General features: G+C 41.2%; 1 protein-coding gene across 1 annotated transcript in view; it reads left to right on the top strand.

Annotated features, from left to right (window-relative positions):
• LOC128519304 (low-density lipoprotein receptor-related protein 1B-like) overlaps nt 1–14,641 on the top strand; it is a gene marked incomplete at its 5' end in the record, with an annotated part of 288,531 nt that extends 273,890 nt beyond the window's left edge. Inside the window, 4 exons of the mRNA XM_053492987.1 lie at nt 6,105–6,195; nt 9,684–9,834; nt 10,119–10,223; nt 13,736–14,641. Of these exons, the coding sequence (XP_053348962.1) occupies nt 6,105–6,195; nt 9,684–9,834; nt 10,119–10,223; nt 13,736–13,864 (476 nt within the window). The remainder of the gene's footprint in view (nt 1–6,104; nt 6,196–9,683; nt 9,835–10,118; nt 10,224–13,735) is intronic.
• Nucleotides 14,642–15,682: the final 1,041 nt, after the last annotated feature.

The raw sequence follows: 15,682 nt of genomic DNA, 5'->3' as shown, positions 1-15,682 counted from the left end.
GGCCAGCGAGGTGTCTGCTTATGCACACTGCTCCTGTCTGCTCCTGCTCTCTTTACATGCACACACATACATAGACACATGTAGACACACACACACACACACTGAAGTTAAAACATAATTTATGGATCCGGGTAAAGCATGCACTACGTCCAGAAACACACCAGGAGAAATGACTTCTATAGCAATGTTAGCCTCTAACACACACACACACACTCTCCAAGAGTGACCAAACGAGCAGTTCTTGGTTATATCAACAGTTTATGAATCCGACTCTTGACAGACGCTTATCGTAGCCGGGGTGGTGTACAGGCTTGTACACAAACAACTGGGAGCACTAAATATTCTTCTGTCATTTTTTTTTTCTGAATCGCTCGATACGGTGCAACCTCACCTCCTTCTGGGGGTGATTTCAACCGTGTTCTGTGTCCACAGCTATACCAATAAGCCTCCTACCCCTAAATCATCAGTTTCGATTCGAACCGTAGCTGAAGAATATGGAATAGTTGATATACGATGCTTCCTCCACCCATCCTGCCTCTCGCAGATATTTCTTCTACTCCTCAATACAAAGTTCTTATTTACATGTAAACTGCTGTTTATACAGTAGATACAACCCTCCTCTCCCAAGCTATAATTATTTCCGACCGTCGCCCATTGACTGTGTCACTTCTTATTCCCGCTAGACAAACAAATTACTGGCCATGAAGGATTCATCCCGCTCTCCTCTCGGATAAAGATACAGAGACTGGACGTTTTTATGGTCACGCTTCCTCACCAAGTCTACTTAAACAGTGCCTACTATTGCTGTGTGACTTCTTTGACTTTGACTGTGACAAGGACGGTAAACTTTTGTCTTACCAGCCACGACATCAAAATAATCTGCCGAGCCGTTCATGAAATCTGCAACACGAGAAGTGCGTCTGTGATTTCACAGCTTTTTGTGATTATCATATATGCCTGTAACGAGTGTGTTAATTCAGATGACCTTGAGAACACGTATTTAACATGTCTGCTACAGATCCAGATAGCGCCAATGAGTTAAAAAACCAATCAAAGCTCTGGAGCTGCAGCAGCGCGATTAGGATTCCACAGAATTCTGCTAAAAGTTTTATTCCTACCTCGCCCCGCTGCTGTTATCCGTGGCTTGTGTAATCCTCACTTCACATCACATTCCTCCCTTCATGGGTCAAGCAGTTATTCTGCTGGTTTTAATGAAAAAAAGACAAAAATTTACTGGAATGCAGATCATTTCAGCTACTCTCTCTTTCTCTCTCTGTCTCTCTTCTGAGCACAGACATCAAAATTTTCACAAAAATCTTGGCCCTGTCAGTTATCTGGCCACACACACTCACACCCAATTCACACATTCCTTACAATCACACACACTACGGGCTAATTTTGGAAACGTCAATAAGCCTAATCTGCATGTTTTTGGACTAAGGGAGCAAAGTATCGGAGTACCCAGAGGAAACCCACCAAGCAGAGGGAGAACATGCAAACTTCACACACACACAAACACAGACCCTTGGCCCTGGAGGATCACAGTACTAACCCAAATAGGATTTATAAAAATTCATGTATTTTAATATTAGACATCTTATTGTACAGACCCACTGTACCTAGTATACCAGAAATTAATTTGTTTCTTAGCTCTGCAATTTGATTTGAAGTCTGATTTGTTTTAATCAAGACGTGTGTAGCGTGTGTTACATCACTAGCAGCTTTTCAGCCAACTTTCACTTTGGACACAATGCATTGCTGCCTGCCGACCTCAGCTCCCACAGGCCCCCCTATATACAGACACCATTCAATCCCCACAGCCCCCCAAAGCCCTAAGGGGGTGTTTGCTTCCCTACGGACACCTGCATTTATTGATCTCTCTGTTCCAAGCTTGCTGTTCTGGTTTATAACCCGATTTGTGAGTCAAATGCCCACATGATCACATCATGGATCAGGTTGTGGTCTTAATCCACAATCAATCCCCAAATATCATCATTAATTTTTAATAAAAGTTACCTGGTGAGACAGGTGGTGTGGCGTGATCATAAAAAGGCACCTGTCCAATCTGCCTCCCTAACTATACAGTTATACATCAAGCTGCCAGAGTTACAGTCCTTAACATCGAACCCTGTGGTATAACATTCGATTCAGATTTGGCGTTGGTCCAGACCACACTTCCCTCTTAATGTTCTTTCACTTGATGCACTGGAATTAAAGAATGAGCACTCAGCCTGTCAGTAACAGACAATGCCTTTGACTTATGGTGAAATACAATATTATCTGATTATATGACTTATAAAGCAATGGCAACTCTGCAGGGACTATTTGACCATTTTGATTCATACACATTCACATTCCATACAAACTTAAATAATTCTTTTGATTGTGTAAAGCTGCTTTGCAACAATGACAATTGTTAAAAGTGCTATACAAACAAAATTTAATTTAATTTAATTGCTTCAAGGAGTTTTGTGTCAGACTGCTCGTTGTTCAGTTTAAAGTTCTCCACTGGTTTTACTGGTCTGAAGTTAACCTGGCTAGACTGTAAAATGTTCTCCATCACTGTATGTTGAGATGTTTAGTGTTCCCCTCAGGAGGTCAGCATGGACAGTATACGAGGTGGTATTAAAATGTTTGAAGACTAGTTTTTTTTTTTTTACACGCCAACAGATGGCAGTACAAGACTGCACGCAGAGTAAACGGGAGCACCGACTTTCATAAGTCAGTGTGCCAAAACACATTGTTCTATGTATATTGGGAGATGTGCAACTGGCGATATTTTGAACACGTGCGTTACCATCTGCTATTCCACCATGGACAGCAAGGTAGAACAAAGAGTGAAAATGTGAAATTCTGTGTAAAATTGGCCAAATCTGCCACAGAGACATTTGACATGACACATCAAGTTTAGGACGATGTTGGAAAAAGTTGTTTGAAGTGTTTTAAGTGGCGCATGCAATAGGGGACGATGTGAAATTAGGAAGATCTTCAACAAGCTCAACCCCTCCAAACCATTCGATCTTTGAACAACACTTTACAATATCGCTGCCGTTGTTGATGTTTCCTAAGGAAAAGTCTAGGCAGTCTTCACATGTGATTTTAATGTACACCGTGTTGCTGACAAGTTCGTCCCCAGACTGATGACCCAGGGGCAGAAGTACACGCGTCCAAGTCTGACAAGAACTCTGTGGATGCCCCGTTCTTCATGTGAAGGATCATTACCTGTGATAAAACTTGGGTGTACAGGTACGGCCCTAAGATGAAGCAACAGGCTTTATTGTGGAAGAGCCTGTCTTCTCCATAACTGGAAAAGGCGAGGCAGGTCCACAGCTCGATCGAGTACATGCTCATCCTCTTTTTCAGCATTTGTATAATTGTGCATCCAGAATTTGTCCCCAGGGGCCAGACTGTTAAAAGTGAATTCTGCTTTCAGGTTTCAAGCGATCAGTTCTTTGGCGCACAAATCTCAAAACTTTTTGATACCTTCTCATATGGAGCAGGAGTGACTGCTTCATCTTCTCACCAGGAGCCTTATACAGATCTACTTAAACAGAAAGACTCTCTGGTCACTGGGCTGGAGATTGAAGATGTGTTACCCTATAAAGCGATTCTGTAAAGAGATTATGGGCGCTCTGCTATGGGTGCAGCAAGCTGGAAAAATTAAACATCTACCTCCTTCTTAAACACCAAATCCTTTTTCTTTTTTGGCTCAGTCTACAGTATTGTACAGCTCTCATGCAGGGACTGAGCTTGTACTGTACATTACGTTACACAGTTTATAGTAAATTGTAATCCTGTCTGTGACCCGGGTTTTATTCATAATAAAATATATGTATATTTAATGATGGGTAGATTAATGAAAACAAACAAAACAAATCCTGTTTGCAGCTCCACAGACCACTGATTTGAAGCAGCAGTGACTTTATGAGGGTCTAAGCTTCATAAACACAGTATTATGGACTAGGGCTAAGCAATAAAACAATCTGGAATCGGTACTGCTATAAAATTATAGATAGATATGCTATAAACAGACTTTCACACACAGCAGACATAAAAATCGATATATTGTCTGAGTTACAGGTGAAGAAAGTTTATAAAGGAGAAAAAAAAAGTTCTTGGGTCATGAAAGTGGCAGTGAAGTTCGCCTTGGGTGGTCCTCCAGAACTGAGAAAACTGTAGACAAACAAAACTCAACACAACATCCATTACACAGGAGAGGTGTGTGTGTGTATTCAAGCACAGATTATAATATTCCAGTATAGAGCGTACCTGTGGTGTGTGTGTGTGTGTGTGTGTGTGTGTGTGTGTGTGTGTAGGTTAAGCTGTGGCTCTCAGTCAGTTGCCAGAGGGTGAGTGTTATAGCTATAGATAATCTTATATATTCATGTGTATATTCACACACACACACACACACACACACACACAGACACTGCTGCCGGTGTTAAACCATGCGACTCTGTAGTCTCTATCCGACTAGCGGTATGTGATCAGGAAGTGTTTTTTGTTGTCTTTTCAGCTGTTAATCTCCATTAGTTAAGGTTAGCGAGCAGCGCGGTATACTCAGTGTGCTGCTGAGACACTACAGGCCGCTTTTAAGGTGGAATGTTTGAACCACGATATCCAATGCCTGAGCTGGCACTCTGAATCAATTACTTTACCTTAAACATGAATAGAATTATTCTTTTATCAGTCTCTCACATGAAATACACTTTATTGATTAATTTAAATTAAAGCATTTAAATTTCAGCCAGATGATGCGTTCCTCTTTTTCCTAACCTTGAGAAAAAAGAGCAGACGCTGCGTTCTATTCAATTCAATTCAATTCAATTTTATTTGTATAGCGCTTTTAGCAATTGTCATTGCCGCAAAGCAGCTTTACACAGTCAAAAGAATTATTTAAGTTTGTATGAAATGTGAATTTGTATGAATCAAAATGGTCAGTTTGTCCCTGGTGAGCAAGCCGAGGGCGACAGTGGCAAGGAAAAACTCCCTGAGATGGTAATAGGAAGAAACCTTGAGAGGAACCAGACTCAACAGGGAACCCATCCTCATCTGGGTGATACAGAAAGCAGTAAATGATCTGCATTTATACAGTGTGTAGGGTGGGAGGCAGTTCAGCTATAATAGCTGATGTTAATTGATGTTAATATGGAGTCCAGGTAGTTATTGAAGACCCAGGTAGACTTGTAAGAAGTTCCAGTCATGAACTATCGAACTGTCAAGTCCCCAGAGAAACAGTTGCCAACACCAGTCAAGGCCAGAACCATTTTCTAGGTAGAGAGAATCATTCCCAGACACCAGATGCATCCCAGAGAGACACACGGGGCATCCACGGGGCGTTCTGGTTGTGCTTTTACTCTCCTGACTTATTCTTCACTTTAACTAATAAACCCTTTTTCTGAAATAAATGTTTTGCGCTGCAATGTCCCATCAGTGTAATCAACTACATCTGTTACGTAATTACGTCGACTTCCATAGAGGCTGTCGATGTGTCACAGTGTTAGATTTCAGACCTTATCCCAAAGATGGTCCAGTATATATTAATTAATAAAGAAACACTTATTAAAATGGTACACACACACACACACACACACACACACACACACAGCTTGAGCATGTAAAAAGTAAACATCCCAGTTCTCTCTGATCTGACCTCCAAACAGCAGCCTGAGTGTGTAGTAGAGGGAGTTTACCTCCTGTAAAGGTCAGGAGCAGCCCTGAGAATATTAAACACTTATACACTAACATGTCTTCGGGTTTAGGGTTTCATGAGTAAGTGATAAGTGTGTGTCTGTGTGTCTGTGTGTCTGTGTGTGTGTGTGTGTGTGTGTGTGTGTGTGTGTGTGTGTGTGTGTGTGTGTTTGGAGGCTACACTCTCTCCATTAAATCCTAAAACCATGGATCTTCACACACACACACACAGACACACACATCGGAGCTGTTTTCCTGGACACCTTACACACACATGAACACCTTACAGTTTAACACACATACTGTACACACACTCCTTCGTCCTATATTACTGTATGTGTCTCAAGTCTGATAATGTCTAATGTACAAGTGTTTAATTTTTCTTTCTGTGTGTGTGTGTGTGTGTGTGTCAGGGAGCATCGGCATCATCGTGCCTCTGGTTCTGCTGGTGCTCATTGTTGCCACAGTAACAGTGGGTTTGATCATCTGTAAACGACACCAAAGGTCAGAGGTCAAAAACCCAAGTTTTTTCTCTTTCTCTTACTCTTGTGATCTCTCCTGCTCTCTGTCTCCCCTTCCATCTGTTTTCTTTCTCTCTCTTTTGCTTTGTCTCTCTCTTGCGTTCTTTGTCTCACTTCCTCTTGCTTTATTCATCCCTTTCTCTGTCATTTTAAATAAATACTCTAAATAACTCTATAAATCTTATAGAATTGTCTCCTAATATTACAGTAAATGTCACCTTAGATTTACTGTTATTGTTACTGTTTGTGTTTAAATTCTGTTAATTATTGTTATAAGTTTATTATAATATTTAGACCTACAGTATGTGGACAGTCCCATCACATGAGCTAGTGTGTGTTATTGTGAGCGTGTTATTGTGAGTGTGTTATTATGAGCAATTTATAGTCGGCATGTAATAGTAATTGTAATATATATAATATAATTGTGAGCCTATTATAGTGAGTCTTATAGGGAGTGATATAGTAAACGTGTTATAGTGAACGTGTTATAGTGAGTGTGTAATAGTAAGTGTGTTATAGTGAGTTTCTTATAGTCAGCATCTAATTGTGAGCAAGTTATAGTAATGCTGTTAAAATACGTGTCTTATAGTGAGCGTGTAAAAGTAAGCAACTCATAGTGAGAGTGTTATAGTCAGTGTGTTATAGTAAGTGTGTAATAGTGAGTTTGTTGAAGTCAGTGTGTTATAGTGAGTGTGTAATAGTGAGTGTGTAATAGTGAGTTTGTTGAAGTCAGTGTGTAATAGTGAGTTTGTTGAAGTCAGTGTGTAATAGTGAGTTTATTGAAGTCAGTGTGTTATAGTGAGTGTGTAATAAGTGTTTTATAGTCAGTGTGTAATAGTGAGTGTGTAATAGTGAGTGTGTAATAGTGAGTTTGTTGAAGTCAGTGTGTTATAGTGAGTGTGTAATAGTGAGTGTGTAATAGTGAGTTTGTTGAAGTCAGTGTGTAATAGTGAGTGTGTAATAGTGAGTTTATTGAAGTCAGTGTGTTATAGTGAGTGTGTAATAGTGAGTGTGTAATAGTGAGTTTGTTGAAGTCAGTGTGTAATAGTGAGTGTGTAATAGTGAGTTTATTGAAGTCAGTGTGTTATAGTGAGTGTATAATAATGAGTGTTTTATAGTCAGTGTGTAATAGTGAGTGTGTTATAGTGAGTGTTTTATAGTCAGTGTGTAATAGTGAGTGTGTTATAGTGAGTGTGTAATAGTGAGTGTGTAATAGTGAGTTTGTTGAAGTCAGTGTGTTATAGTGAGTGTGTAATAGTGAGTGTGTAATAGTGAGTTTGTTGAAGTCAGTGTGTAATAGTGTGTGTAATAGTGAGTTTATTGAAGTCAGTGTGTTATAGTGAGTGTGTAATAATGAGTGTTTTATAGTCAGTGTGTAATAGTGAGTGTGTAATAGTGAGTGTGTAATAGTGAGTGTGTTATAGTGAGTGTGTAATAGTCAGTGTGTTATAGTGAGTTTGTTGAAGTCAGTGTGTTATAGTGAGTGTGTTAAAGTAAGTGTGTAATAGTGAGTGTGTAATAGTGAGTGTGTAATAGTGAGTGAGTAATAGTGAGTGTGTTATAGTGAGTGTGCTATAGTGAGTGTGTTATAGTGAGTGTGTTATAGTGAGTGTGTAATAGTGAGTGTGTTATAGTGAGTGTGTTATAGTGAGTGTGTTATAGTGATTGTGTTATAGTGAGTGTGTAATAGTGAGTGTGTAATAGTGAGTGTGTTATAGTGAGTGTGTTAAAGTGAGTGTGTAATAGTGAGTTTGTTGAAGTCAGTGTGTTATAGTGAGTGTGTAATAATGAGTGTTTTATAGTCAGTGTGTAATAGTGAGTGTGTTATAGTGAGTGTGTAATAGTGAGTGTGTAATAGTGAGTGTGTAATAGTGAGTGAGTTATAGTGAGTGTGTAATAGTCGGTGTGTTATAGTGAGTGAGTAATAGTGAGTGTGTAATAGTGAGTGTGTAATAGTGAGTGTGTTATAGTGAGTGTGTTAAAGTGAGTGTGTTAAAGTGAGTGTGTTATAGTGAGTGTGTTAAAGTGAGTGTGTTATAGTGAGTGTGTAATAGTGAGTGTGTAATAGTGAGTTTGTTGAAGTCAGTGTGTTATAGTGAGTGTGTTAAAGTAAGTGTGTTATAGTGAGTGTGTAATAGTGAGTGTGTTATAGTGAGTGTGTTAAAGTAAGTGTGTTATAGTGAGTGTGTTATAGTGAGTGTGTTATAGTGAGTGTGTAATAGTGAGTGTGTAATAGTGAGTTTGTTGAAGTCAGTGTGTTATAGTGAGTGTGTTAAAGTGTGTTATAGTGAGTTTGTTGAAGTCAATGTGTTATAGTGAGTGTGGTATAGTGAGTGTGTAATAGTGAGTTTGTTAAAGTCAGTGTGTTATAGTGAGTGTGTTAAAGTAAGTGTGTTATAGTGAGTGTGTAATAGTGAGTGTGTTATAGTGAGTGTGTTAAAGTAAGTGTGTTATAGTGATTGTGTTATAGTGAGTGTGTAATAGTGAGTGTGTAATAGTGAGTTTGTTGAAGTCAGTGTGTTATAGTGAGTGTGTTAAAGTGAGTGTGTTATAGTGAGTGTGTTATAGTGAGTGTGTTATACTGAGTGTGTAATAGTGAGTATGTAATAGTGAGTGTGTAATAGTGAGTGTGTAATAGTGAGTGTGTAATAGTGAGTTTGTTGAAGTCAGTGTGTTATAGTGAGTGTGTTAAAGTAAGTGTGTTATAGTGAGTGTGTAATAGTGAGTGTGTTATAGTGAGTGTGTTATAGTGAGTGTGTTAAAGTGAGTGTGTTAAAGTGAGTGTGTTATAGTGAGTGTGTTAAAGTGAGTGTGTAATAGTGAGTGTGTAATAGTGAGTTTGTTGAAGTCAGTGTGTTATAGTGAGTGTGTTAAAGTAAGTGTGTTATAGTGAGTGTGTAATAGTGAGTGTGTTATAGTGAGTGTGTTAAAGTAAGTGTGTTATAGTGAGTGTGTAATAGTGAGTGTGTAATAGTGAGTTTGTTGAAGTCAGTGTGTTATAGTGAGTGTGTTAAAGTGAGTGTGTTAAAGTGAGTGTGTTAAAGTGAGTGTGTTATAGTGAGTGTGTAATAGTGAGTTTGTTGAAGTCAGTGTGTTATAGTGAGTGTGTTAAAGTGAGTGTGTTATAGTGAGTGAGTAATAGTGAGTGTGTTATAGTGAGTGTGTTATAGTGAGTGTGTAATAGTGAGTGTTATAGTGAGTGTGTTATAGTGATTGTGTTATAGTGAGTGTGTAATAGTGAGTGTGTAATAGTGAGTTTGTTGAAGTCAGTGTGTTATAGTGAGTGTGTTAAAGTGAGTGTGTTATAGTGAGTGAGTAATAGTGAGTGTGTTATAGTGAGTGTGTTATAGTGAGTGAGTAATAGTGAGTGTGTTATAGTGAGTGTGTTATTATAAACCTGCGGTTCATGTTAACACTCAGTCTGGTATATTTACTGCGGTGGTGTGTGTATATGTGTGTATGTGTGTACAGGGGGAAGCGTGTTCAGAGACAGCCGATGGCTAATGGAGGGCTGAACGTGGAGATCGGAAACCCCTCGTATAACATGTACGAGCTGGAACACGACAGTCACGTGGATGTGGGAGAGATCCTTCACCCCAACTTTACTCTGCACCCCCAAAAGGTCACACATCACATTCCTCACAGCCAGTGTGTGTGTGTGTGTGTGTGTGTGTGTGTGTGTGTGTGTGTGTGTGTGTGAGAGAGAGAGAGAGAGAGAGAGAGAGAGAAAGAGAGAATGGTGCACGACAGCACATTCAGTTTCATCACCGGTTTTCCCAGAATTCATTAGCAGCCTGATAGTTTAGAGCTCTTACTAAACATGATGAATGTCTCTCTGTGGCACTTTCTTACTGTCTTTCTGTGTCTCTGTTTTTTTCCCTGTGTCTCTTTGTCTCTGACGTGTAGGGTTGGTGTGTGAGGTCGAGTGAGCCTCGCCTTCACCCCACACACACTCTGCCATCACGAACTCTACCTGTACACCCTGTCCCCAAGTCTTTTATTCCAGGACAGGTTAGTCTCTCTCTCTCTCTCTCTCTCTCTCTCTCTCAGACACACACACACACACGCGCACACACACGCGCACACACACACACACACACACACACACACACATACACACACACAGCTCAAGTAAGAAAATTTATACAATTTTATAAAAGTTAATAAGTGAGCTGTAGAGGATTCGAACCGTTACAGTCTCTGAATATTTATAAGGTTTATTTTGTACATGAGCCGAGTGTAAAAGATTTATAAATGAAAACAATCTAAAGATAAAATACAGTGTTTATGAAATATATAATTTTTTTTTAATTAAATTATCTTAAACAATTCTCAACAAAAAACTGAGCCATGTTTAAAATGTAATGTGAGGGGGAAAAGCATTAAGGATAAAAGCTTAGGCTGTGCCACGGGCCTATATACTGCACTTACACCTCATAAACAAAAGAAAAATGTGGTGTTGTGTTTTTGTTGTATTTTTTAACGGCCATAGTGATTTGGGATTCTGTATATGGCAATTGAAAAAGAATGCATTTTAGTACAATGCAAATACATTAAAGAACCGTATATGTGTACTACTGAGCATTAACATGTTTATGGAGAAGAAGATATGATAACTAGCTGCCTTTAAGTATTTTAATGGTGCAAAAAGTCAAACTTCAGAGGCGTGTCATCAGTAACCTTTATTGGAATGTAAATGTACATCCAAACTTAGCTGCAGGAATCTGTGAGGGCAACATACAGGAAAATTAGTGCACCCAGGGCAGGCTTAGTAACAATTACCCTTGTGTGGTTGTCTACAATAAACATTAGTGCTGTCAGAATGAAGGATTAATACAAGTGATTCATCAAAAAAAAATTAAAAATGTATATTATATATTATATATATATTTCTCATTCCTGTTCCCTTCCTGGTGCTGTTTGGTTGTGACATTTCGCGGTGCGATGGATCGCATACCAACCAATAGGGTGTGGGAATGGTATGTTTATACTTCTCATCCAACCACAATCAAATTCACTCCATCCGGATGGCGCGATTTATCTGGAATTTCTTTTTTGTTTGTTTTTTGAAAGATGAGCTGAAATAAAATAGGAGTAACCAGGCTATTTTTAAATGTAAGGAGTAAAAGTAAGAAGTCGTCTGAAAAATAATTACTTCAGTAAAGTATAGATACCCAAAATTTTTACTTAAGTAAGTATTTGTACTCCGTTACTTGTCACCTCTGTAGGTGAAGAACCCACATGTGGCAACTGTGTCAGGTCTGGGATCAGCAATTCAATAAACACAATTTTTTTAATTTGAATAAATGTGTCCTTAATGGTTAGCACTGTGGCCTCGCACCTCAGGGTCGAGGGTTTGATTTCTGTCTCCTGTCCCGTGTGCATGGAGTTGCTTGGTGGGTTTCCTCTGGGTTCTCCAGTTTCCTCCTGATTGAACCAAAAGACATGCAGATTAGGCTTACTGGAATTCCCAAATTTTCCCAAAGTGTGTGTGTGTGTGTGTGTGCCCTATGGTGGATTGGTGTTTGACAAGTCACAAAATTAAAAAAGAAAAAAACGTCTTGAAATTTGGGCATCTTTAATTTCCAGGCGATTCACTGAGCGCCCAGTGAAGGTTTTAACGAGATTAGACTCTTTAAAAATAAGGTTTATTAGGGTTAATTAAAGTGATGATTGGGTGATTAATTAAAGATTCTTGACCAGCTAAAAATGTTCTAGTTGAACAGAGAGTCCATCTGCAGAAGCCTTAAGGGTTCCACATTACACAAATCTACTGTACTGCTGTTTAATCAGGCAGTGTGAGAGTGTGTGACGCTGTGTTCAGTGTGAGAGTGTGTGACGGCATGTTCAGTGTGAGAGTGTGTGACGCCGTGTTCAGTATGAGAGTGTGTGACGGCGTGTTCAGTGTGAGAGTGTGTGACGGCATGTTCAGTGTGAGAGTGTGTGACGGCGTGTTCAGTGTGAGAGTGTGTGACGGCATGTTCAGTGTGAGAGTGTGTGACGGCATGTTCAGTGTAAGAGTGTGTGACGGCATGTTCAGTGTAAGAGTGTGTGACGGCATGTTCAGTGTAAGAGTGTGTGACGCCGTGTTCAGTGTGAGAGTGTGTGACGGCGTGTTCAGTGTGAGAGTGTGTGACGCCGTGTTCAGTGTGAGAGTGTGTGACGGCGTGTTCAGTGTGAGAGTGTGTGACGCCGTGTTCAGTGTTCAGTGTGAGAGTGTGTGACGCCGTGTTCAGTGTGAGAGTGTGTGACGGCGTGTTCAGTGTGAGTGTGTGAAGGCGTGTTCAGTGTGAGTGTGTGTGACGGCATGTTCAGTGTGAGTGTGTGTGACGCCGTGTTCAGTGTGAGTGTGTGTGACGCCGTGTTCAGTACGAGAGTGTGTGACGGCATGTTCAGTACGAGTGTGTGTGACGCCGTGTTCAGTACGAGAGTGTGTGACGCCGTGTTCAGTACGAGAGTGTGTGACGCCGTGTTCAGTGTGAGAGTGTGTGACGCCGTGTTCAGTGTGAGAGTGTGTGACGGCGTGTTCAGTGTGAGAGTGTGTGACGGCGTGTTCAGTGTGAGTGTGTGTGACGCCGTGTTCAGTACGAGAGTGTGTGACGCCGTGTTCAGTACGAGAGTGTGTGACGCCGTGTTCAGTGTGAGAGTGTGTGACGCCGTGTTCAGTGTGAGAGTGTGTGACGCCGTGTTCAGTGTGAGAGTGTGTGACGCCGTGTTCAGTGAGAGTGTGTGACGCCGTGTTCAGTGTGAGAGTGTGACGCCGTGTTCAGTGTGAGTGTGTGTGACGCCGTGTTCAGTGTGAGAGTGTGTGACGGCGTGTTCAGTGTGAGTGTGTGTGACGGCGTGTTCAGTGGGAGAGTGTGTGACGGCGTGTTCAGTACGAGTGTGTGTGACGCCGTGTTCAGTACGAGAGTGTGTGACGCCGTGTTCAGTACGAGAGTGTGTGACGCCGTGTTCAGTACGAGAGTGTGTGACGCCGTGTTCAGTGTTCAGTGTGAGTGTGTGTGACGCCGTGTTCAGTGTGAGAGTGTGTGACGCCGTGTTCAGTGTGAGAGTGTGTGACGCCGTGTTCAGTGTGTGTGACGCCGTGTTCAGTGTGAGAGTGTGTGACGCCGTGTTCAGTGTGAGTGTGTGTGACGCCGTGTTCAGTGTGAGAGTGTGTGACGCCGTGTTCAGTGTGAGAGTGTGTGACGCCGTGTTCAGTGTGAGAGTGTGTGACGCCGTGTTCAGTGTGAGAGTGTGTGACGCCATGTTCAGTGTGTGTGACGCCGTGTTCAGTGTGAGAGTGTGTGACGCCGTGTTCAGTGTGAGAGTGTGTGACGCCGTGTTCAGTGTGAGAGTGTGTGACGCCGTGTTCAGTGTGAGTATGTGTGACGCCGTGTTCAGTGTGAGAGTGTGGATCATTTCTCCGCGTCCCTGAGACGTCACCGCGCGTGAATGAGCAGGTATTACTGTGTCTGTGTGGGTTTTCCTGGTGTGATGTGATCATGTGCGTCATTAAGAGTGTGTTGTTGTGTCTGCAGGCGGTGCACTACTCCAGCCGAGCGCACACAGACGAGCGTCTGAGCCACGTGCCCGCCATCAGACCGAACCAGAGGAGAGACATCTACCCTAAAAGACTGGAGGGGGCGATCCGCGAAACCGCCGCCTGAGTCTCGCCTTTACACAGAGCCTGCTTATTTTTTACCTGAAGACTTTACACAGGAGACTTTTTATAAAACTGATCAGGTGGGCGGCGGCTTTGTTACATCAGTTCTGTATGAGTGAGGGAATTCTCCGCTAAGCTGCTCACGCCCGTGTAAAGACTGTTAGATAGGTTTCCATTTAATCACACGTACACACTTTGAGGACTACTCGTAATGTAGAGCGTTTCACTAACATTTTATAACGGAGCGCCACAGGCCACGCCCCAAACACCATGGTTCCGTCCGCCATCCTCCCTCCAGTGCGCGACTCCACCCTCAGTGTACACGCCTGGGTCCCCTTCTCCATCCACGCCACTCCTGCAGATCCACCCGTGAAGAAGAGCATCAGCTCTCGCCTCCTGGACGCATCAGTCACATTCTCGTGTGTGTGTGTGTGTGTGTGTGTGTGTGTGTGTGTGTGTTGAGCCTTGTGATAAGGTGTAGGAGCGATTAGCGGCACGTGCCTCATGACGTACTATACTAGGTGCATATTTACCAAATAATATTTAGATTTTATTTTTGATATTTCTGAGCGGCTGTGTGACTCTGCGTTATTAGCCATGATCACGTCCCTGCTCTTTATATACGCTCTGAAGATGTCTGACCAAAACAGGAAGTCTGATCTAGTTTGCTTTGGATTTGTTTTGTTTTTTTTAATTTATTTAATATAAACCTATATATTTATTTGTCCTTATATTTATGCGTGTGATTCATGTGGAAATGTTTTCATGGTTTTTGTTTGAAATGCATTAAAAGATCCGTTACACCAAATCAACTCGCACTTGCTGATGTGATCTCAGGCCTTCTTTCACACGAAGACGACTTCAGCAGCGAGGAAAACAAGACTGGACTTTACTATTAAGTCTAATATAAGCTAAGCTAATATAATGAATAAGCTAAGCTAAAATAATGACTTGGTGAGACGATCCCGTCCTCACATCACACCTGAACCACTTTATATGAGAATATGAAATGACTTCATGTTCATAAATACTGTAAATGTTCAGCGCATCAATAATAAAACAGCAGCAGAGCTTCACACAGGTGTCTCCAGGGGAAAAGCAGCTGATCTGGACCCAGTGGCGGCTGATGCTCTAAATGTTTCAGGGACGCAGTTCTGCTTAGCTCAGCAATAATGGACATGTGTTCACTGAGGTAACACCATTCAGGGAATTTGAGTTCAGTGTGAGTTTATTATCTACAAACTAAGGTGAACAGCATCAGAACCCACGGAACAAAGAGTTAATCTGTTTAAAACTACTGACAACATGTGAAACATTACAGAATAAAAATATTTGTATTCAATATTTAAAGAAAGAAATTAAATTAAATATCCCTATTATCTACATGAGCTTCAAATGAAAGGCTGGAATCTATAATCACACCGAGGTCTTTTACTGTTGCACTTGATGGAACAGAAAGGCCATTTAAAATCACAGTGTGATTAAAACGTTCGCTTCCAGCTGCTTGTGGTCCTATGACTAGAACTTCTGTCTTATCAGGATTAAGCAGAAGGAAGTTAATTGACATCTAGAGTCTTATGTCCTGCACACATTGCTCAACTTTTGTAAGGTGTTTTTTCTCATCAGGTTTTGCTGAGACATATAACTGTGTATCGTCAGCATAACAATGAAAACTAATACCATGCTTACGGATTATGTTGCCCAGAGGAAGCATGTAAAGAGAAAAAAAGCAGTGGGCCTAAAACTGAACCCTGTAGAACACCAAACTCCACTTGAGAACATGCAGAATAATCACCATTTAAGTCTACATACTGATAACGAT

Source organism: Clarias gariepinus, chromosome 3, assembly GCF_024256425.1.
Source record: "Clarias gariepinus isolate MV-2021 ecotype Netherlands chromosome 3, CGAR_prim_01v2, whole genome shotgun sequence".
Taxonomy (NCBI): domain Eukaryota; kingdom Metazoa; phylum Chordata; class Actinopteri; order Siluriformes; family Clariidae; genus Clarias; species Clarias gariepinus.
This window is presented reverse-complemented; position numbering and strand designations above follow the sequence as displayed.